Source organism: Enhydra lutris, unplaced genomic scaffold, assembly GCF_002288905.1.
Source record: "Enhydra lutris kenyoni isolate GAN:26980312 unplaced genomic scaffold, ASM228890v2 scaffoldscaffold57, whole genome shotgun sequence".
Lineage (NCBI taxonomy): Eukaryota > Metazoa > Chordata > Mammalia > Carnivora > Mustelidae > Enhydra > Enhydra lutris.
The window spans coordinates 8,465,349-8,488,710 of record NW_019154141.1 but is presented as its reverse complement, the minus strand read 5'-3'; the positions used below and the strand labels follow the sequence as shown (position 1 = coordinate 8,488,710).

The following is a 23,362-nucleotide window of genomic DNA, read 5'->3' as shown; positions in this document are numbered from 1 at the left end:
GGGGGGGGGGCAGATATGCACACCCTCTTCTATGAGGATCCACTGTGCAGCCGCTACCTGGAGACATGAGGTGGGAGCAGAGCAAGCCCCAACCTCCCTGGGAGATGAGCGAAGAAGCAAGTGCCACATGCTGGGGCACATGGGTTGGGTGGGCTATGGCGTTGTTAGAACCTAAAGATGAAATAAAGGTGGAGAGAGAGTGGGAAAAAGGATGGGGACCATTCCCAAGCATTCTGGAGCAACCAGAAACATTGCCCTGGAGGGGGGTGGGAAACGACTGAGGAGCTCCCCCAGCAGGGTCAGGCCCTAAGGATAGAGTCTCTGTCTCTCAATGGCCTTTGAAGCTGCAACCTGAGAAGTTCTCTCTTTAAGCCAAACTCCAAAGGGGTCAGAACTCTTTGAAGCAACTCTCCCAGGCTCTTCCAGCCCTAGACCAGCAGGGCTCAGTGGAGCCTCTCTGCTCCTGCAGACGGATCTACTCCTGGACACTAGGACACCAACGGAGAGCCAAAAAGAGAGTTTGCCCAGAGTGGGCTGGGCTTTCCGCCTCAGGCCTGGAGGCCACCACCTCTACTCAAACCCAGAGCCACCCCGCGCCAGGGTCCTGACCTGGAGAAGACCCCGCCTGGCACAGGCTGAGATCCCCTCGCTCTAGGCTCGACCTCCCAAGCCGTGGGAAGCCAGGCCCTTCTTCCTCCTCCTCGGCAGCTGGGAGCCATCTCAGACACGCTAGAGCTCTGCCAGTTCCCAACTAGAAAAAAAACAGCGCAGACTTGGAGTGGGACCAAGGCCAATGCAGGGTAACCCTTGTTTCTCAGTGAGGGCCCTTTTGCAAAACTTTCTCAGCACTTCCCTGATCCCCCTACCCTAAAAGCTACACCAGACTACACTAGATTTACACTAGACTTCTCAGACCACTCGCTCACAGCTCACTGGCTCCGATTCCTCCATCTCTCAGTTACTCATCCCTGTTCTAAGAACGCCTCCAGAGTCTCCCTCCATCCCACTGTCGCTCTTACCCTCTCCCTCAACTGCCCCGCCACCCGGCCTTGCCCTCCACCAAGTCCCGCGCACTCCGCACGCTGGGCCCCTGTGCCCTGTGTCAAGGCGGCCGCCCCGGGGCCCTCACTCGAGGCCCCCCATCGCCCGCAGCCCCGGGCGTGCTCGCGGGGCCGCCCGCCCATCCACGCGGCTCACCTGGTACTGCGCCGCGGGGCCCGCGGGGCCCATGGGGCGGAAGGCGGCGGCCCCGGGGCCCCCCACGCCTCCCGCCGGCCCTGGCCCCCTAAGCGCCGGTCCGGGCAGCATGCCGGGTCCCGCTGGCGGAGGCGGCGCTCCCAGGGCCGCGGCAACGGCGCCGCCACCAGGACTCAGCGGAGGCAGCGGGAACCCGCCCGCGCCACGGCCCGACATCGCTCCGTCCGGTCCGGCGCTGTCGCGATCCGGGCTCCGGACTCCGTGTCGAGTCCGCTCCGCGATCCGTGCTCCGGGACTTTCCGATCTAAATTCCGGGTTCTGGGGTTTGTTGATCCGGGTTCCGGGATTTCCCAATCCAAGTTCTCGAGTTCCTCGCAGACTCGGTTTGGGGCAGGGCCGATCCTGATTCCGGTCCTGCCCGGGGAATTCCGGATCCGGGATCTACTGCAGGCCCGCCTGCCGCCCGCGGCCTCCGGAGGTTTGGCTGCCCGAGCCCAGTTACCCGGAGGCGGCAACTAACTCCCAGCCCCGCCCAAACAAGCCCAGCGCTAGGCCCCGCCTAGAACCAGCAGTCCAATGCCGGAATGCCTCCTCAAATCCCGCCCCTCGCGAGACCCGCCCCTAACAGGCACCCCCCCTAACCGCCAGCCCTAGAGCCACGCCCACACCCCTTGGTCCTGCCCTCGGCCGGAGGGGCGGGGGCGGAAAGCTGCTCAGGAAACGCTGCGCAAGGCGCGGGGTTAGAGGTTGAAGGTCAAGTAGGGCTTCAGCCCTGAACGGGTAGCTGTTGAATTCTCCCCGTTGTAGCCAACTCCCGGAGGCTCCTGCTTAGCTCTGTGAAAATAGTTTTCTTAAGTCTCCTTTTTACATTTTTCAGCATTAAAGACTCAGCTCCCTGAGGGGTAAGAGCCGCCAACTTGACTTTGTTTAAAAGCTCATCCTCGTAGCTCAGAGCTGCCAAGGGACATCAGCTGCCCCAGACCCGATCCAGCTGTGTGAAGGGCGGACTTGGCCAAGAGCCGAGTTCTTATCGCGTATTTTTAAAGTGGCTCTGCCTCACTTTAAGGAAGCCTAGTACTTTTTTTCCTCCACAGGAAATGTTTCCAGGGGGAGGAATTCTGCATTATGAGAAATCTCCCTGCAGTTAAATAAGGTCTTTCTCCAGGATTTATAGTACTTAATTGAAAAAAATGCAATACCTTTTCAGAAACCACTGTCCTGTATCATAAGGTATTCAAAATAAAGTGTTTCAGGTGTGTCAGAGCCTACATTCTGGTCATCCGGAGTTTTCTCGCCATCAGACCAGTGCTTCTTAAACTTTAAAGAGTATAAGAAACATCTGGGGCTCTTACTTAAAATGCAGATTATGATTCAGTAGGTCTGAGGTCTGGGCTTAAGCAGGGCTTAAGCTTCTGCATTTCTTTTATTTATTTAAAGTTAGTCAACACATAGTGTATTACTAGGCTCAGGGTAGAGTTTAGTGATTCATCAGTTGCTTATAACACCCAGTGCTCCTTTTATCAAGTGCCCTCCTTAATGCCCATCACCCAACTACCCCATCCCCCCACATCCCTCCAGCAATCCTCAGTTGGTTCCCTAGAGTTAAGAGTCTTTTATGGTTTGCCTCTATTTTCATCCTGTTTTTCCTTCCCTCCCCCTGTGTTCATCTGTTTTGTTTCTTAAATTAAACATGAGTGAAATCCTATGGTATTTTACTTTCTCTGACTTACTTCACTTAGCATAATACACTTTAGACTGGTTCCATCCACATCCTTGCAAATGGCAAGATTTCACTCTTTTTGATGGCTGAGTAATATTCCATATGAGATATATATATATATATATATTAACATTTTCTTTATCCATTCATCCCTTGATGGACATCTGGGCTCTTTCCATATTTTGGCAGTTGTGGACATTGCTGCTATAAACATTGGGGTGCATGTGCCCCTTCCAATCACTATTTTTGTATCCTTAAGTTAAATACCTAGTAGTACAATTGCTTCTAGAGCTCCAAAGCTATGTTGTTGCTACTCAGACAATAATTTTGAGTAGCCAAGATTGATTTTCACTATATAATTTCTCTGCTTTGTTTTCATCCCTAACCAAGTCTTGCACCATAGCACCCCAGATCCTGTTTATAGTATAGTATAGTCCTCCAGCCCTTTTTAGAAATCAGTTCTGCTCCACTGTACTTCCTGCTATCTTTCCAACAGTGATGAGCCCTGCCCTGCCGCTGCTTTCTTGCCTCTTGGTCTTCACAGAGCTCACTTTCCTCTTTCTGCCTAAAAGTGGGTTACCTGCCAGTCTGAGAGCAGGCCACTGGAATTATTACAGTCATCGAACCAGGGCCCCTTCCCACCCCTGAAAAGTGGGTAAAGAATTCATAATAATGCAATTAATATCCATTTCAAGCCGTTCAAGATCCTAGAGCAACTCTAGGGCTGTAGAGGAAGTAGTAGGGGCAAATCCCCTGGGGAGCTATCTCAAAATATCCCTGCCAGCGATTCCCCTGCACAACACACACATACAAAATACAAGGCTTCTAGTGTTATAGTTTATGAATAGGCCCCCAGTATTGTACACCTGAAACTAATGTAACACTGTATGTTAATTATACTAGACTTAAAATTTAAAAACGTAACAGAAGAAGCCCCCCAGGTAACTCTGATACAACCTCCCTTGTAGAGATACTTTCCTCTAGAAAACAGACAAGCTCATAAGTGCATTTAAAAAGAAGATGAAACAGTTAAATGTAATTCAGCTCCTCTTTATCCCTTGCTTAAATCCCTCCCCAGCTTCCTATTGCTCTTAAGAGTGAATACCACACTCCCTCTCATGACATGTAAGTTTCTGCAGGACGAGGCTTCTGCTTATCTTCTTGGGCTCATTTTAAAATCTCTGCCTCTAGTTCTCTAAGAGTCAGTCCAGAGGTTCTCCTGGCAATTTCTGAAACTGCTAAGCCCCTTCCGACCTGAGAGCCTCTCTACTTCCAGCTCTTCCTTAGCTTTTCCACTATCTCCCCTGACTTTATTTCCCACCAAGTGATTATCACAATATAAAACTGCTTGTTTATATGAACTGGTTTACTGTCTGATCTGGCTCCTTTGCTAAAATACAAATTCTATTAAGGCAGGAACTCTTTCTCTTTTTATTATTATTTTTTTAATTGCAGTGAGATTCACATAGTGGAGAAATTAGCATTTTAAAGCAAACAATTCATTGGCATTTAGTACATTCACAGTATTGTACAACCACCATCTCTACCTAGTTCTAAAACATTTCATCACTCCAAAAGAAAATTCCATACCTGTTAAGCAATTGCTTCTCATTCACCCCTTCTCCTACCCCCTGGTACCCACCAATCTGCATTGTCTTTCTGGATTTACCTAACTGATTATTTCATATAAATGTAATAATATAACATGTAACTTTTCTTTTTAAAGATTTTATTTATTTATTTGACAGAGACACACAGAGAGAGGGAACACAAGCAGGGGGAGTGGGAGAGGGAGGTGCAAGCTTCCCATTGAGGAGGGAGCCCGACTCAGGGCTCGATCCCAGGACCCTGGGATCGTAACCTGAGCCAAAGCCAGAGGCCTAACAACTGAGCCACCCAGGCGCCCCATAACATGTCACTTCTGTGTCTGGCTTTTTTTAATCAGCATGATGTTTTCAAGGTCTATGTGTGTTGTAACATGTGCCACTACTTCACTTCTTTTTTATGGCTGAATAATATTCCATTGTGTGTATATGCCATAATTCGCTTACGCATTTATCTGTTGATAGACATTTAGGTCGTTCTTCTCTCTTAGTTATTGTAAGGAGTGCTGCTGTGAATGTGTGCATACGTGTGTTTGAGTACCTGTTTTCAATTATTTAGGGTATATATTGAGTCACTCAATCATTGTCACAACATAATAAATGTGTTTAAGTAAGTGAATGATCTTTAAGTGTAGTGAGAGAGAATGATAAATAAAATATCAACATTGAGTTAGTTATTATGATAAAATAACCTCAAGGTGTTAGGGGGGAAATAGGGCTATCTAAAGGATAAAGATAAGCCAAGAAGAGCTAACACTTATTAAGTGTTTACATACATATTACCTTTTTTATCCTTCACAATGCATACGAGGTAAATACTAATTTTACTTCTATTTTAGAAATCAAGGCAGAGAGATTCAGTTACTTCCCCTACTCTCACTGTGATGGTGCTAGGATTCAAACCTGGTCCTGACCTGGTTCTGGAATCCATAATCCAGGCACTTAACTACCATATATGACTTGTTGTTCACTGCTGTTACTTCTGTTATTACCTCTGGTCTGTTATTACTTGCAAAGAAAGCTTTCAAACTGAAAAACAAGTTCTGTGGGGACCCAGAGAAAAGGAGGTTAATTGGCAGAAACGGATTAATTAGGAAAGTTTCCTAGAGGGGCAACCAACCGGGTGGCTCTGTTGGTTGAGCCTCTGACTCTTGGTTTCTGCTCAGGTCATGATCTCAGGGTCATGGGATAGAGCTCTGCTTCAGGCTCTGCACTCAGCAGGGAGTCTGCTTGAGAGTCTCTCCCTCTGCCTCTGTCCCTCCTCCCCCCACCCCAATAAAATAAATAAAATCTTAAAAAGAAAAAAAAAAGGTTTTCTGGAGCATTTTGCTTTGAAGGAGATACCACTGGCGGTCACCCAACAGGCAAATGGGATTTGATGTATCACTAGGGACAATTCAAGACCTTGTAAAAGAGAACACTGAGTTAATGCTCAAGAATCAAAAGAGGTAGGAGGGGCGGCCATTCCCACTGCCACAGAAATAGGACCCGATAATGTAGCCAACTACAGAACTTGCAGTCACAGAGGCAGCATTCCTGTGCCTTTTTCCCCTGACTTAGAATGTCTTTTTCTCTTTCTCTCTTCTTCCCTTGATATTTACTCTACTCACTGACCACTTTTCAGAATTTCATTCTGAAACATTCTCTGGTTTCAGAAGAGGGACTTTCCTATAACCTCTGACCCTATGGCATCTACAGACACTCAGAGACTTAATAGAACTAAAGTATTTAATTTATTGAAGTATTTAAAAAGTATTTAATAAGCCTGAGCCAAAGGGACAATTCCCAGTGTGGGCACTATGCTTCCTCTCCCAGCTGTTTGGTGGGCAAAACAGCTCCCAAAGAGTTCCTAGAAGAAACGCCTTTGGAGCAAGATGGCCCAGTACTTCCCCTAGAGCAGGCCAGCAAAGGATCACTCCTCAGTATGATGGCCCTCCGGAGGCTGGAATTTCAGAAGCAGTGATGTAGATAGGTCATGGTAGGGAACATTCACCAAAATGGCAACACTGCTGGGGCAGTTCCAGGAGCCTCTCCTAGGTGGAACCCTAAGCAGTCGAAGCATCCATCTTCCCCACGTGTGTGGTGGTGAGACCGGCCTGGGGCTCCGCCCAGTCAGAGCAGCAGAAGTCCTGCTCAGCAAAGAGCAGCAGCTGTCTTCACCATTTGAGAAGCACTTACTGAGCAGCTTCTATGTGCCAGTCCCTGACATCCTCTAGCAAAGACAAATGCAGAAATAGATGCTTTCTCCATGGGACAATTGCTAAAATAAAGATATCCATAAGGTACCATGGGGAAACAGAGGAGGGGCCTTTAAGGAAGGAAAGGGATCAGTGAAGACTTCTTGGAGGACATTATGCAAAAAAGGCTACGCAGGAGTTAGGCAAAGAAAACAGAATAAGGCTCCAAGGCATGAAACAGTACAAGGTGAAGAGCATCAGAATCGATTTTGCCGGATCATCAAGTGTACGAAAGCTCCTCCTCTATGTGCACAACACAGTCACAGTTCTCGATACACTATTTCCACAGTCAACACAGTTTAGCAGGTAACACTTGAGAATAGTGTCTTCCAGTAGTGGGAGTAGATACCAGGATTCAAGAGGTGAACTTCAGGTCCATAGGTGACACCCCTGAAATCTCTGGAGCCAAGGTTTAGGGCATGATGCTAACAGCTGTTCTCTACCATGCAAGGTACAGGGTTATAGCACATTCAGGGACCTGGGTGGCACTGTGGTCTGAGTCTTCTTGGACACTTTCCAAACCCTCTCAGAGGTGACCTCCTGGCTCTTGAATTTGGACTCAGAGCCACCAGTATAACTTAAAAACAGACCACTAAGGCAGAGGAGAGATAAGGCAAAGGTCTCCAGTGGGTCCCAAAATGTGCTTGTCCTCTGGGGTTCTATCTTTAGCTCTTTTCAGTATACATGTGACCTACCCAGACATACTTATCTATTCCCATCCTATCAATTACTGTCTACTTTCTGATGAGCTTACATCTCTAATTCCAATTACCACCTCTCTTCTAAGGTTTAGATCCGTATTTCCAATTCACTGCTGGATGCTCCATAGGTCATTTAAACCCATCTGTCCAAAATCAAGATCTCATTGTCCTCCCTCCCAGTCTCCTCTCCTATATCTACCCTGACTTAGGGCATGAGGACATGGTGAAGGGCCAGCCTTGCCTTGCTGAGACATTTCAAACTGGTCTTGTAAGCAGATGAAAGCCAAAGATGGAGTGACCCAACCAGGTGCCCAGGACACCTGTAATCAAAGAGGTGAATAGGGGTGCCTGGGTGGCTCAGTGGGTTAAAGTCTCTGCCTTCAGCTTGGGTTGTGATATCAGGGTCCTGGGATTGAGCCCCATGTCAGGCTCTCAGCTCGGCGGGGAGCCTGCTTCCCCCCGCCCCGCCCGCCTGCCTCTCTACCCACTTGTGATCTCTGTCAAATAAAATCTTAAGAAAAAAAAAAGGAGGTGAATAGAACAAAGAAAGCCTTAAGGACCTACATTCTGTGGTCTTGAAATGATCTTTCACTCCTCCAACTCTTGTTCCCCCTCAGTCTTAGTCTTCAAGTTCTATTGGCTTTACCTCCTTAATCTTTTTTGGATCTATCCTCCCTGCCATAGGTCAGGTCGTCAACATCTCTTCCTTCCATAATACACCCAACTAGTTTCTCCACCCTACCCCATCCTTCCTGGCATTTTTATCCCAAGGCAGCAAATATTATCACATCTCTCCATTTTCATATATTTGTGTGCCCCCCATTATGCTCAGCAGTGGGCTTTAAACCCACTGTGGTCCTTTTGGTTTCTCAGAGCTGTTGTGATGACCTGAGAGTGAGAAGGGAGGGCAGCATGGAGCGATCCTCTCCCACCCTACCCCACATCTCATCCCTACTTCAACAAGGAATTCTGGTTTTATTGTTTTATTTATATGGTGACCTTGCAAGGTTCTTTGGTGGAAAGGTTTCCATAACTCTAAAATGCTGAAAAGGCAAGGGCTTGCACAAGAGTATCTAAACTTTTCCGCATGGAAAATTGCCTCTTACTCTGTCTTCCTTCTACTCCTCTAGCTTTATTTTCCACCAACATCCCAACTGAATTCGCCCTTCCCTGAACACACCAAGCTATTACATGCTGTGATTCTTCTGCCTATGACATCACTAGAATGTAAGATCCTCCAAGGCTGGAGTTTTATTTGTTGCTGTGTCCCCACTACCTAGAATAATAGTCCTGGCACAAGTTAAGTACTCAATTCATATTGATTAAAAGAGTAAGTGTTCCTCCCCAGTTCTCTTGTAAGCAAGTGTCTGTTTATTCTTCAAGGCCAACTCAAATGCCACTGCCTCTGGAATTTTCCATGACTATCTATCCCCACCTTCCAAGTGCCATCATCAATTTGTTTTCTGTTTTCCATAATCCTCAGTCTAAATTTGTGTAAGAGTCATCATCATACTGTGCTGTGACTTTTGTTTAGGACTCTGTCTCTAGTCACACACCCCTCCAGTGTGAATTCTAGGAGGTCAAGGACAGTGCAGAAACAATGCTTGCTCAGGAAATAGCTCTGATAAAAAGTTACCTCCACTTCCCCACCAAGAACTCTGTTCCAAGTCAGTCCTGATTAGGACTCACCCATCAGGGCAGAAGGTTAAAACCAGCTTAGCTGTAACAGTTAACTTTGGCACCCAAATCTTTCTCAAGCTTTATGCTCTTGCTTTCTTAAACTTTATTGATGTGTGACCTTTCACCTGGATTCTTGGATTTTTCTTTGTTTACGCCTTAGCCCAGATCTTATCCTCACCTTGACTCTGATGGGCTAGCCAAGGTTGATTCACTTAATACTAATTCCTGATTTTAACCCTTAATTTTCTGTTCTTCTAATTCTGGTGAAGACTGTACTGACCCTAAGCAACCATGGAGCTTCTATAAACAATGTGCCTATGAGCCAGGCATTGACAGCCCCAGGAATTTAAAACAAACAAACAAACAAACAAACAAACAGGTAAAGGAGAAAAGTCTTTTTTTTTAAATTTTATTTATTTATTTGACAGAGAGAGAGAGAGATCACAGGTAGGCAGAGAAAGAGGGGGGAAGCAGGCTCCCTGCTGAGCAGAGAGCCTGATGTGGGGCTCGATCCCAGAACCCTGAGATCATGACCTGAGCCGAAGGCAGAGGCTTAACCCACTGAGCCACCCAGGTGCCCCAAGGAGAAAAGTCTTAAAGGATCAGTGAAGCAGCAGATTTGGGGAGCCCAGAAACAAAGTAAAGTAGTTAAAAGGGAAATGCCACTTCAGAAGAGGACATCCCTCTAGCTGTGCCCCTGCTTTTGACAGATTCAAACCTATTGCTTCTATAACCCATTCCCACAGCCAAAGCAATTATCCACTTGAAGGAATGATTAATCTTCTTCCCTAGGAAAGTACCATTCACACAAAGAAATGGGTCAAATGCAGCAAGCTCACTTGCCAAAATTCAATTCACTATGGACCAATTTATAAAAGTACCATAATTTTTAAGACCTATTTTTATACATACATGTTATTAGATGGGATTACATTACAGCCTTAAAATATTAAAATTTAAGATTTTAATTGAAGAAATGAAAGTTAAGGTTGATAATGCCCCTGAAGATTTAGCGAAAGGACAATAAAAATATAAGCATACAACAAAATAGAATACGACATTCAAAAGGACCTTATAAAAATAAGCAGCTGAAAAAAAATCCTGCTAAGTGCAGAGACTGTGGTTTCTAGCAAGGGATGAACAGAATGATGATTTGGTAGCACTCTGCAGAAATATTTAACATGAATGAGCAAAACCCATTCAAAGCCATAAAAGAGAAATGAGGATAGCTTGAAGGGGTGACTATGATAGGTCTTACAAACTAGCCTCGAATAAACCCTGACAGTTTTAGGGGGGTAGTCAGGAAAGGTCTTTCTGTGATTGCAACAGGAACACAGACTACCATTTATTGAACACCTACTTCGTGTCAAAAATCATGGTAGGCACTTTCATATCCATAAACCAAATGTCATTCCTTTTGACAGAAGAGGAACTAGAGGTTATATAAATTTTCCCATAGTCCCAAAGCCACTAAGACACGGAAGAGGAATTCATAGACAGGTTTGTCTGCCCCCAAAGCTTGTATTCCTCGTGACATTCTCCCTCAACTTTCAGTATGGAAGGAGGCAAGGCACTGGTACAACTAGGGTACACGAAAGGCAGCTGCCCTTCTTGGACAAGAAGCCGCTCATAATCTCAAAGAAATCAGCCTTCCTCCATAAAATGGAGTTAGTAGTAGTGCCTCCCTCAAAGGAATTACAGTAAATGAGACAGGGAGTGCGCGTAGTAATTGGCCCCTGCAAAACAAACTCCCAAATCCTCAAAGTTCACTGCACTAAGGAACTCAGTCCATGGCTCACGGTGGGACAAGCCTGACGGAGAGTGACACCGGAGAGCGACACCGCAGGATGCCCCTGAGAATGGCCCAATTCAGACGCAGGCCAGTGTTCTTGAGAAATGAGCCTCGTAAGACGTCTGGCACGGAAGTGGAGGAAAAGGGTCTCGGGGAGAAGATGCAACACAGGATCTACTCACCCCCATTTTGATGGCTTATTGATAGCTCCTCGGCGGGGAGTGGGGGGTGAGGGGGAATGCGCATCCACTCAAGAGTGTTATTTGTTATGTGGAGAAACGGGAGGGGCGGGGCACAAAAAGATCTTGGATATTGGTTAAAAAGAACCCATTTCCCAGGTCACCCACGAAGAGGCGGCAGTAACGCCCGCTAGATTCTCGAGCCAGTTGAGGCGCCAAGATGCGACGCCAAAGAAGCTGAGCGACCGGAGGCGGGAACGCGGCTGCTCGCAGCGCTTTCCCGCGCGCGGCGCATCACGTGTTCAGGCCGTACCACATGACGAACAGGCACAGGGGCGCACAACCCTTTGTTTTCCTTATAGTGCCGTTACATGCTAGAACAATCCCTCCTCTTTCGCTTTCACTTTGTTTCACTCGGTAGCTATTATTTTGGGTCAAAAATGCGCTCTCTACCAAGCAAGATACAGGCTTCTCTACCCGTATCTTCCCTGCAACCCCCTTCTGTGGTTTTAGCTTCCTGGCCCGCCCCACCTGTCTCGGCCAACCCTTGCTAAGCTGCTCCGCAGACGTCATGAGTTTCTGGGCAGATCAGGAAATCCTCCTGCCAGGCGCTCTGTCGCGCGCCCCCTGCTGGCGATGCCTCCCAAACGGTCCGAGCGCGTGGCGGGTTTCTGAGGGCGGTGCAGGCGACGCAGCGGAGCAGGCGAGGCGGTCGAGCCCCCCTTGAGGAGTGACCCGAGCGGCGAGGAGCGGCCCTCAGTGAGGATTTACGTCTAGCTTTGTGTGCTTCGGCTCGTGCCTGTGTCTCCTCCCGGCTTTACCGTCAAGTGTGCGGAGGTCTGACCTCGCGTGGCGGGCTTCGCTTCCTCACACGGTTAGCGGGCCAGAAACCCCGGAGGAGCACTGGCTCAGGGTTTTTTATTCCGCGTGTCTTTCATGTTTTAAATATCGTCTTCCTTTAAAGGGCTTCCGAGCCTGTCGGGCCAAGCGTGTGAGAGCCACACTGTGTGCACACGTGACACGAGGTTTGGTCCGAGCAGCAGCGGGCCTCGCGCCTTGTCCAGCGCTGGGCTCAGCCCCACCCCCCCTATAGTATTTGCAACTGCTGTAGCCGCTTGGTTCCTCCGTGCGTCGGAGCTGGAGGTGCCCTGCCCTCCCAGGCCGGGGGGGGGGGGGGGGGCGGTGGCGAACATCCGGGCGGGGGAGGTAGACTGGCAGACCTGAGAAGGGAGTGAGAGCGGCAGATGGGCGGTGGAGGGGCGGCCTGGGCACTGAAGGTGGGAGGCAGGCAGGGTGGTGGTGCTCGGCCTCCCTCGCGAAGGTATCGTGAACGGGCTGGAGGGGGTATCCCCAGAGCAGGAAGCCAACTCTGGGGAATTCGAGAGAAAAGACAGCACAGGGGAGGGTGGGGCTCAAGTCTGTACCAGATACTGCAAGAAATGCTGGAAGAGCCCCAGACTTGGACTGGAAGTCCAGGTCAGCTACAGAGCAATCCCAGCGGTAGATCAGGGTTTGTGGCCCTCCCCTCAACTGCTGCGCTCTCCCTGCAACCCTTTACTGGCTGGATTATAGGTCTAGGATTTCAGACACGTTAATCCCTGAATTGGGGGCTATCCTCTACAGAGCAAGTAAACCAAAGGAATTTTAAAAATATTTAAATATCACTACCCCTTAGGAATGCTTTCTTTGTTCTTAAGTGAGTGAATATAAAAGGGCACGTTTCAGTACCTGATCATAACATGCCGTGTGAAAACAAGGATGAAATTGTAGAGCTGTGGGGATAACTCAAGAACACTTGAAACAACACAAAACAAAGTTATGGTCCGTGTAGGAGTAATAAAAGAATCGCGCCCCGCCTCCGCTATTTTCTTATATCTATATGGCTATGCTAGTAGCAACCACAGGGCAAAACCAGCTAGCCTGGCTCATAATCATCAAAGAAGGATTAGTCTTTTTTATCTAAGGCTCTAGGAGCAGAATATAACCCATGAGATTCATTCACAGCAAGACTGGGCTTGCAGAGAAAGGTAACATCAGCAAGGGAAGGAGAGATGACTAAAATAGAAGGAGGTCTTGGATTAACCTCTATGCAGAATTGTTTGGGGCACTGTGACCCCATCAAAGCATAGATAATCTAGATTCATTGAACAGAGGAAAAACAGTGAAATAGTTAGCATTGCCCTGTAGTCAGGATGCCTCAGTTTGAATCCTGGTTTTACTTCTTCTTCTTTTTTTTTTTTTTAATTTTCATTTACTTACTTGACACAGAGAGAGAGGCAGGCAGAGAGACAGGAGGAAGCAGGCTCCCCACCAAGCAGAGAGCCGGATGTGGGGCTCGATCCCAGAACCCTGAGATCATGACCCGAGCCAAAGGCAGAGGCTTTAAGCCACTGAGTCACCCAGGCGCCCCTAAATTATATAGTTGAGTGAATGTTATACATGCCCTTCAAACAGTGGAAATGCCATTTTCTTCTGCCCTTTCCATGCCACTTTCAAAATACTAGATGTGAATAATTGATATTTTCTAAATATGTGAAAAAATATCATCTCACTCCCATGCTTTAAAAGTTCTGTAAATTCCTACCTGCCTACTCAACTGTAAACCTACTTCTCTAACTTTATCCCCCAGTTCTTACCCTCTACCTATATCGAACTTGACTTTTCTCAAGTAAGTCTGTCCTGACCTCTTCACTTCACCACTTCATTCCTTAGTAAACTTCCAGTCATAACGGAAAACCCAGTTCAAAGTAGGTGTCTCTGAGAAACCTCAACTCCTTCAGGGAGTAGTGATGGTTCCTCCTCAGTGCTTCTTGGTCAATTTGTTTATTACTGGCAGCATCAGCAACTGTGACACAATCAGCATCATCACTACCTTACTGAAATCTTAGCAGGAATGGGGCTAAACACTTGGCTTAAATTAAGTCATTTAATTCTCATTTTACTCCCCCCCCCCTCTGAATTTTTATAATAACACTTGGCATTATGTTATTTTCATTTGTATTTGTTTTTCTTAGTAAATTCCAGGAATTCCTGTTGTTATTGGATAAATCTTGGTAACTTCAGCACCTTCCTAAAAGCCTGGAATACTGTAGATGCTCAGTAATTGTCTGCTGAAGTAATGTATGAATATAATCAATTCCACTCAGGGTTTTTATACTTTTTCAAAAAGAGCTGTCATTACTTAAAACTCTTTGAACTTCTGGGACGCCTGGGTGGCTCAGTGGGTTGAGCCGCTGCCTTCGGCTCGGGTCATGATCCCAGCGTCCTGGGATCGAGTCCCACGTCGGGCTCCTTGCTCGGCGGGGAGCCTGCTTCTCCCTCTGCCTCTGCCTGCCACTCTATCTGCTTGTGCTCACTCTCGCTCTCTCTCTCTCTCTGACAAATAAATAAATAAATAAAAATCTTTAAAAAAAAAAACAAAAAAAACTCTTAGAACTTCAGTCTGGGGTAACGTTCGAGTATCTTCAGTAATAGAAGATCCTCCTTGGAAAGAGACTCAGAGCTAAATCTGGTGAATAAGGTGTCTGAGTCATATCATTTTTGCTCAAAGAGAAATAAAATAGTTTAAGAAAAAGACTGATATATCTTTTGTAGCTTAAAAGCCAGTTCTAAATCACTTCTAACAAAGTTTTTAATAATGGTGTCATTATTGGAATAAATGTATTGTTTCCCAAAGTATTTGAAGAGTAACAATCACTTGGGATTATAAATTTTGATATGCCTGTTATCTTATCCATGTATAAAAAAGACCCCTCCCCAAGAAAACAGCCTCTTTCAGACCAGCATACAAGTAAAGGTACACCTGTGTAAAACCCAATGCATGAAAACTCCAATACAGAATTAGAGGGTAATTGTTCATTTAATGGAATACCTGTAACATGCTAGTCACTGTGCTAGGTGCTGGAGATGCAAGATAAATAAATTATAGTCTCTTGTCCTCAGGGAATTTCCAGCATTGTAATAATTTCATCATTAAAAATAGTTCACTAAAGTGAATTACATTTTAATATACATAGCTTCAGAAATCATGTTTGGCATAAAGTGAGGTACAATGTGTAGTAAGTAAGGGACTGTGAAGTGGGACAGGGTTAGGAACGTTTCTTAGAAAAAATTACCTTGAATGGGGTTTTGAAAGAAGAGAAACTTGGTATGGATTGGTGGAGAAAAGAGAAGTGGACACTTTACACTTAGCCAGAGTCATAATCCAATGGTTGCTTGGTGAACGTGGAGGCAGATCAGAAAGAGGCGGTTTATCTTGAGGGACATTTCACAGAGGTCATGAGGAGAGAGCTGTGTTGGAACATTTTTCCCTTACATCAGAGAATGGGATTCTAGGGACCGTGTTTTCTAGATTCAGGGTTACTTTCCACTGGACAGTGTTAGATACACATTGGCTGATCTCATCTCTCCAAACTTCATTTTTTTATTTTCACGCTAACAGCCTTCTGTTGACTCAAATAGATGGAGGCAAATACATGAACAGATAAATGCAATACAGACTTATACAGGAGTCTCACTAAATCTAATGTCCTCTATTATTTTCCTACGTCCTTTTAGACACTCACACCACACCACTGTTACTCTTGCTACAATTTCTCCAGACTATGCAAGGTTTTAGGAAAGGGGCTGACCTTTAACAATATCAAAGAAACAATTTTCTGTATCCTTTTTCTTTCCTTTGGTCACTTTCTCCAGCATTGTTTTCTCCTTTCTCTCCAGCTTTTGGCCCTTCTCACAAGGATGGAAATGCTACTGTTTCGTGTCTGGGCCCTGCTGGCCTTGATCCCTTTCCCAGGTGAGGCTATTTGGGACATTTTCTTTCGTCAGTATGTGCCAGACTGCAGGTGGCTGACCAATAAGAAAGAGGCTCAGAAGTACTGAGTGGGGCGAAAATTGAGTATTCACTTGTCCAAACCCTAGGGAGAGGTTCATATTTTGGGATCGTTAGGACACAGAATCTATAGTTGGTTCTTTGGCTTATAATTGGGGAACCCTAATTGAGGGACAGGATAGTAGACCACCAGCGAGAACTCTCCTTTAAATATGCCTTTTCTCCTTGGTTCCCTGCTGCCCCAGGACTGTCCTGTTTTCCTGCTCTTGAGAATATTTTTACTTCATTGTTGCCACCTTTTGTGTAATGAAAAGCTACAATAGGGTCTTGATAGGAAAGGGCCCATAGCTTAATTGTGAGAAATGAGTTCTCTGGATGGCAAGAAAGGAACTGGAGCTTTAGTGGGTAACATTGCTACATGAGTTGTGTATTTGTGGAAGGGACTGGTATTTGGGAGATGAAGCAGATGGTGGACATGGAGTAGCTAAAGGGGACCTGTGGGGAAACTTTCAGGAGACTCCCTTTCACCTGTGTCAGGCATCTAAAATTTACCTGATGTCTCTCTCATTGCACCTGAGATTTCCCTAACAGACTAAACTCTTAAGCGTCTAAAAATACCTGTTGCCTTAGTACCAAAGCAAAGAGGAATACTTTCATTTTGAGAAGAGGTGAAAAGTTCCATGGGAAATGAGTGACCCCAGGAGTCGTATTTAGGCTAGTGGTTCCCCTGATTTGGCGTGCATATGGGTCATCAGGAATGCTTGTTCTGTTCACTTGCGTTATTTCCAGGTCCCACTTTCACAAGTTCTTAATCATTCAGAGGCAGAGCTAGAATCTGCAGTGTTACAAGCACCCCAGGTGATTCTGGCGAAGGCAGTCTTTAGACCATAATTTCAAAGAGACACTGCTTTGAGGTATAAGTAACAAAGCTCTTTTCTCCAGCACCTCTTAACCCCTTGAGAGCCCTCAGCAGCCAATCCTGGAGCTTCTAAGACATTTGGAAGCTCAGAAAGAGAATGCTTTCCTGGGCATGAATTTTAAGAACTCCATAGTTTCCAAGGTGACACTAATGGAGAAATCAAGATCTCTAGAAAGATGATGAGTGGAGGGAATGAATGTAGAATCAGGGTTCTAACTTGTTCATTAAGGGTCTTTTTCTTGTCTAGTTTATAACTTTTTCTTCAGGGTATGTGTCCTATTTCTAACCATCAAATAGAATTGGCTTTGTATTTTATTTGGCTCATGTGGTCCTCACCAAAGTCTTTGGGATATGTGGTTGATCATTTCAGGGGTGACTGAAGAGATATTTGAGGTTTCTGTTTGGCCAGATCAGGCCCTGGTAAAGCTTGGACAGTCCCTAATGGTCAACTGCAGCACTACCTGTCCAGACCCCGGGCCCAGTGGAATTGAGACTTTCTTAAAGAAAACCCAGGTGGACAAAGGACCTCAGTGGAAGGAGTTTCTTCTGGAGGACGTCACAGAAAATTCTGTTCTGCAGTGCTTCTTCTCTTGTGCAGGAATCCAAAAGGACACAAGCCTTGGCATCACTGTGTATCGTGAGTAGGGCTGAGGAGGAAGGGAAGAGTGGGGGAACAGGACTATGTCTTACTTAGGGAAAAATTAGAGATTTCTTTTAGGGGAGAGAATTAGGGACCTTAATAGAGATTTCTGTCATACTGTAGGAATTCTAGGGCCAATTACTTCTATTTACTTTTGGTGTAGGATTTTAAATTTGGAGCAGACTGTAGAGGGCATCCAGACATTGTGCTTGAGCATATGTTCAAGCACAGGAGGCATAACCTAGTAATGCTAGCTTATACATGATCAAAAAAAGTATGCAATTAGTGCTAAATTATATGACACAACTATTTAGAATAAATAGGGATTGGAGAAAGGAGGGTCTTTGTGGGCTGGGGTAGTTGAAGTCTCCATGGAAAAGGAGGCTCTTGAGCATCTCTCCTGCAGAATAATAAGGATTGGAAGTGTTGGGGATGGCTGGGGAAGGTCTTACAGGTGAGCAGATAGCACTGGCAAAGATAGGGCCATGTGAGTAAGCGTGACCTCGGTGGGGTAAAAGCGCAGTAAACCAGGGTATAGTTTTTATGTGATGCTAAGGAGCTCCTCAGAAGCTGCTCATGCCTCTGAAGCACCTCTGTTAAGAGATAAAAGTTCTCCAGCATGGCAGCTACAGTCAACACAAAGGACTTCCCCCTCAACAGTCATTTCTGGGCTATGACTTTAGCCACGTTTGATGAGCAGAAAGAGAGTCAGAAGACCCTTGTTTCATGTAGGGCGGAGTTGGCAGAAAGCTGACACTGTTGATCAGATGGTTTAAGGGTAACTGTCACCTTGTGTCACAGGCAGCCTGTCCTGTATCAGTTCTTTCTGGAAAGGTGAGTAGCCTTCTCTCATCCAGCCCACCTTTTTGTCTTACAGAGCCACCAGAGCAGGTGATCCTGGAGCTGCAGCCTTCATGGGTAGCCATGGGTGAAGCCTTGACAGTGAAGTGCCATGTGCCCAGGGTGGTGCCCCTGGAGAACCTTAGCCTTACCCTTCTCCAGGGTAACCAGGAACTGCATAGAAAGAACTTTATGAGCTTAGCTGTGGCCTCCCAAAGAGCTGAGGTCACCATCAATGTCAAAGCCCAAAGGGAAGATGACAGGTGTAATTTCTCATGCCGTGCAGAACTGGACTTGAGTTCACATGGTGGAGGACTCTTTCACAGTAGTTCAGCCATCAAGGTACTTCGGATCTTTGGTGAGTCAGAGCCCAGGTGTGGAAGGATCCTGAGGCTCATTTTCCTTGTCTTACCTTGGCCTTTGGGACTAAGTTCCCACAAAGTTTGAGACGGGGTTGTGAAGGTAATTCCGGTCTATCTCTACGTGGGTCTTAAACTTACCCTGGGGACAGAGTGCTTTTAGCCCCACCCCCTTCCTACTTTGTGGGGCCCCACATAGCACATGATTTATCATGGCTTTTCTCCTTTCTTTCCTTTTTTTCATTTCTTGACAGAATTCTCTCAGAGCCCCCAAATCTGGGTCTCCCCACTTTTGGAGATTGGGATGGCAGAGACTGTAAGCTGTGAGTTGTCTAGGGTGTTCCCAGCCAGAGAGGTCATGTTCCACATGTTCCTGGGAGACCAGGAGCTGAGCCCCTTTGTCTCCTGGAAAGGAGACACAGCATGGGCCAATGCCACTGTTCGGGCCATGGAGACTGGTGATCAGGAGCTGTCTTGCCTTGTATCTCTGGGTCCAATGGAACAGAAAACAAGAGAGCCAGTGCACGTCTATAGTAAGTGACCTGCCTCTTCCATTCCTCACAGGGGTTCTCTGCCACTGAAATCTTCCACAGTAAAGTCTTGGTGATTCAACAGCAAATATCCCTAACCTTTCCTAGGTACACTCTCAAGTGAGTTTTCTCTGATGCATGCATTGAGACAGTAGTTCTATTCAGCCTTCACCCTGTTTCCTTAGGCCAGCCTACTTACAGAGTGATTGTGGGTCCTTCAGCTTGTTTCTAGAACAACTTTTTGAGGTAAAGAGGAAAAATCCGTAAGATGAAAAGCCATCTTACCATCCTTGCCACAGAGGCATAGCCAAATGTATGCACACTGCGTCTGTTTTAAGAAGAGCTTTCAAATTCCCAAATCTCATTGCTCTTGCCATTCAGCACAGAGGCAGGAAGGTGTCTAAAGTCTCCCATCTTGTCTGCCTAGATACCACTACTTTAGCAGCAACAGTAGGGGAGTGGCTGTGAGTTTTGAGAGATACGTTTGATTCTCTTTTCCTTTTTATAGGCTTCCCTCCACCAATCCTGGAGATGGAAGAATTATACCCATTGGCAGGGAGAGACATTAATGTGACCTGTTCGGGGCATGTATTAACATCACCCAGCCCTACTCTTCGGCTGAAGGGAGCCCCAGACGCCCCTGCCCCTGGGGAGACTGCCTGGCTTTTACTTACCACCAGGGAGGAAGATAATGGCCGAAATTTCTCCTGTGAGGCCTCTTTGGAGGTTCAGGGTCAACGGTTGATCAAAACCACTGCAATGCAGCTCCATGTCTTATGTGAGTAGAAGCCTGATTTTTCTGGTCAAAATGAGAATTATTATTAGTATCTCATTTCCAGAGGTCTTGGCCAGCAACTTCATTATTAGAGTTGCTACATTTTACCCATTAAAAAAAAATTGGAGGAAATGAAATTAAAGCTCCCCAAGCTTAACTTAGCCCCAGGAAAGGGAGCTGGGAGAAACATGAGGGGGAACTGGGAATGGAAAAGAGAATACAGGGTGATCAGGTGGTATTAGTTGATGGCTGATGGCTGAGGACACAGGAAGTGGTAGTTGGGAGTTTATGCTGAGGAGGGAAATTTCTACCTAAGAATCTGTATTTTGAAAAGTAGAAAATCCCTCATTTCTGGGGTCACCCCTACACATCTCACTCACTGAGAAGCAAAGATGGGAAGCAGGAAATCCACCATTGATAGGACAGCCCAGATCATTTAGTCTTAACCTATTAGAATGCCTTTGCTGCATGCATCTCAGACTCCTTGCCCCTAGGGAAGGGAAGATAAGACTGGCCCAAAACAGGGAACAGTGGTTCTTCCCTTGGGAAGGAAAGCTGTCCGGTCAAATGGACACAGTATTTGGATTAGGGGAAAGGGGGAGCTGAGCATCTAGGTGGGGAAGGAATGTGGCACACGGAACTCAGTTCCCTGGGGGACTGTCTTTTCCAGACAAGCCTCGGTTGGAGGAATCTGATTGTCCTGGCAACCAGACATGGGTGAAAGGAACAGAGCAGATGCTTACGTGCAAGCCAAAGGGAAACCCAACTCCAACGTTGGTGTGTACCTGGAATGGAGTAATCTTCAACCTTGACGTTCCACAGAAGGCAACCCAGAACCACACGGGAACCTACTGCTGCACAGCCACTAACCAACTGGGCTCTGTCAGCAAAGACATTGCTGTCCTGGTTCAAGGTGACTGTGGATCTCTTGCTGCCAGGCCCAGGATGGAAATCCCCCAGGGGTTTGGGATTCTTATTCAAACCTAGAAAAAAGAAAAATTCCAGTGGGCGGAGGGAGGGTGAGACTGAGAAGTGGGTGTGGTAGGCGGGGGAAGGCAGGGGTTCTCTTTGCCCTGTAACCCTCCTGAACTCTGTCTTCTGTACTTGGGCAGGACTGGATGAAGGAATCAGCTCCACCATCTTCATCATCATTATTGTCGCCCTTGGAGTGGGTGTGGGCACCATAGCACTGTATCTGAACTACAAGCCGTGCAAAATAGAGAGGCGGAAATTGCCCTATAGGCAGAAAGAGAAGAACAACGAGGAGGAAAGCCAGTTTGCTGTTCAGCGAGGAGAAAAGTGCAATGCACATAATTGTTAAATGGAAACAGCTATTTGGTTGACGGCAACCTCCACTGCTGGGGTTTCCTAAGGGAGGAAAGAGGGAGGAGAAAGGAGACATTACTCTTTGTGTTCTGCAGTCCCACAAAACAGGTGTTTTGGACCCCCATGTTCCTTGTATCTCACCCATCCACAAGCTCAGCTCCTCTGAGGTCACTCTAGTCACTAGGAATTTCACTCTCAGTGTCCAGCTAAGGAGAGGGCCTCTTGCTCTTTACTGTGTGCTTAATCAGTCCACTCGCTCTCAGACTCAAAAAAAAGGTCTTGTCCTTTGCTCCCAAACATCAGACTAAAGAGATAGTCAGAAATATCTCAGAAATCCAACTCATTTCTCATGGTTTCCTTATGACTAAACGGGAACCAGTTTCTTAGTCCACAGACAGGACTTCAAAGGGAGTGAATACCAAAGAGATAGGAATCAGAAGCTTATTCCTGCCTATACATTCCCCTGCTCCCTTGTATTTTATATAAGGATTTTGGAGTGCTGGCTTCCAGAGCTAAATTTGGTAACACCATTATGGGTCATGGGTGGTTAGGCTTCAACTCGCTAACCATCTATTGTACGCCTTGGAGGAGTGTAAAAGTCATAAATTCCACCTTGGGTCAGACAAGCAGCTTATCTAACCCCATATTCTGTCCCTGAAGTGGAAATTAGAGTTCTTCCATTAAACTGGACTCATAGTCCATGAGCTCCAAACATCTCTGAATTCCTTTTAATGATCCACTATAAAGTAATCATCTGTGAGTTCACATTTGACATTTTAATTTTTTAATCTATACAGGCTCTTACAGTAGAGTTCCAGTATTTATTCTCCCTTTCCATAAAGCAGTATATATTTTCATATGTCTGCAAACTATTTAAGCTTCAGAACAACTCCTCCTGTGACAATGTTTACCATATGATCTTATGATTCAGCTTCCTTCTCTGTTCTTTGGAAAATACATGTTCACCGGTACAGAAGACACGCAGAATCATAAAACCAAGTCTTTTCTTCCAAATCAGTCATGTATGGGTCACTGAAATGTTGTATACAGTAAAAAATAAAAGTGATTTTATGATATCTGAAAGTATTTCTCTTCCGTGTCATTTTGGAAAACTCTTATTAAGCCACATGGTTGCATTCTGAGTACAGTTTCTAAGAAAAGAATGTTAAGACGGTAGCACAAACAACTAGCCCAGGGCGGGTGGTGCTTTAGCTCAGGGCAACAGCCTGTTTGACCTACCCTTAAAACTGAAGTTGAGACCTCCAGAGAGAGGTCTTCAGCCTTCCAAATTGTAGACACTACAAGAAAGAATACAGCATCAGGCATCACAGTGAAAAAAAAAAATCATTCTTTCCAGTCCTTACCTGAATCTGGGTTACAGGTTAAGTATAAAGATAACCCTTTGATTTCAACACACACAAGGCAGTGGGGATACAATGGTGAACAAAGCAGTGTCCCTGCCTTCTACAAGCTTCTAGTCAATGAGGGAAGCCAGAGCAAGTCAACAGGAAATCACAATTGCACCTTAACTCCCATAACCAGGAAAACACAGGTCCTTATGAAAATGCCTAACTTGGGATCAAGGGAGGCTTCCTGGGAGGAGACTGGGAATACCTTGTTTGACTTTCAAAACAGCAGCCACCCCCCACCCCCGCCATCAAATGACCTCAGCCTCAATTTTCCCAGTAAATACGGTAGCCATTCCTCTCGTGAGAAAATTACTTTTCTGAATTCAGCACTCAGGGAAATAAGGAAGCGGGGTTACAAGAGTATAGAGCAGCCTAATCCAGAAATCTCCAGCCATTTCAGTGTCTCGGGATCAGCTGTATCAGGTCTGTAGTTACCCCATAGAGCAAACCCCACATCAAGGCCCCCATACCCTGAGGTACAAGAGAGGCACCAGGAAGTCTAGAGGCTCCTGCCTTTGCCTCTCATTGCCACTTGGTGTCACTGTTGACAGTCCCACACAGGCCATAAAACCTCAACCACTGCCGTTGATCTTTCAGGGAGGACGATTCTCTTCCTGGGGCTT

At 46.2% G+C, this 23,362-nt stretch overlaps 2 protein-coding genes across 3 annotated transcripts in view; one reads left to right on the top strand and one right to left on the bottom strand.

The window, feature by feature from the left end:
- LOC111158035 (SWI/SNF related, matrix associated, actin dependent regulator of chromatin, subfamily d, member 2) overlaps positions 1–1,413 on the bottom strand; it is a 9,729-nt gene extending 8,316 nt beyond the window's left edge. The window contains exon 1 of the mRNA XM_022519828.1: positions 1,198–1,413. Within this exon, the coding sequence (XP_022375536.1) occupies positions 1,198–1,413 (216 nt within the window). The remainder of the gene's footprint in view (positions 1–1,197) is intronic.
- A 10,498-nt stretch (positions 1,414–11,911) lies between these two features.
- LOC111158120 (intercellular adhesion molecule 5) lies at positions 11,912–22,342 on the top strand. Of its 2 annotated transcripts, none has more exons than XM_022519982.1 (8): positions 11,912–11,947; positions 15,830–15,905; positions 17,231–17,497; positions 18,378–18,698; positions 18,954–19,232; positions 19,738–20,007; positions 20,675–20,917; positions 21,117–22,342. In XM_022519982.1, the coding sequence occupies exons 2-8, from the start codon at positions 15,851–15,853 to the stop codon at positions 21,323–21,325; spliced, it is 1,644 nt and encodes a 547-aa protein (XP_022375690.1). In that variant the 5' UTR covers positions 11,912–11,947; positions 15,830–15,850; the 3' UTR covers positions 21,326–22,342. The 2 variants fall into 2 exon arrangements, with proteins under 2 accessions (XP_022375690.1, XP_022375691.1); XM_022519983.1 differs by lacking the exon at positions 11,912–11,947 and adding an exon at positions 11,960–11,984.
- Positions 22,343–23,362: the final 1,020 nt, after the last annotated feature.

Bases quoted from the DNA above. Each gene is read 5' to 3' on its own strand.
- LOC111158120 (XM_022519982.1), top strand. From the start codon at position 15,851: ATGGAAATGCTACTGTTTCGTGTCTGGGCCCTGCTGGCCTTGATCCCT. The intron at 15,906-17,230 runs GTGAGGCTATTT...TGATCATTTCAG, and splicing joins GGCCTTGATCCCTTTCCCAG to GGGTGACTGAAGAGATATTT. The intron at 17,498-18,377 runs GTGAGTAGGGCT...TTTGTCTTACAG, and splicing joins CCTTGGCATCACTGTGTATC to AGCCACCAGAGCAGGTGATC.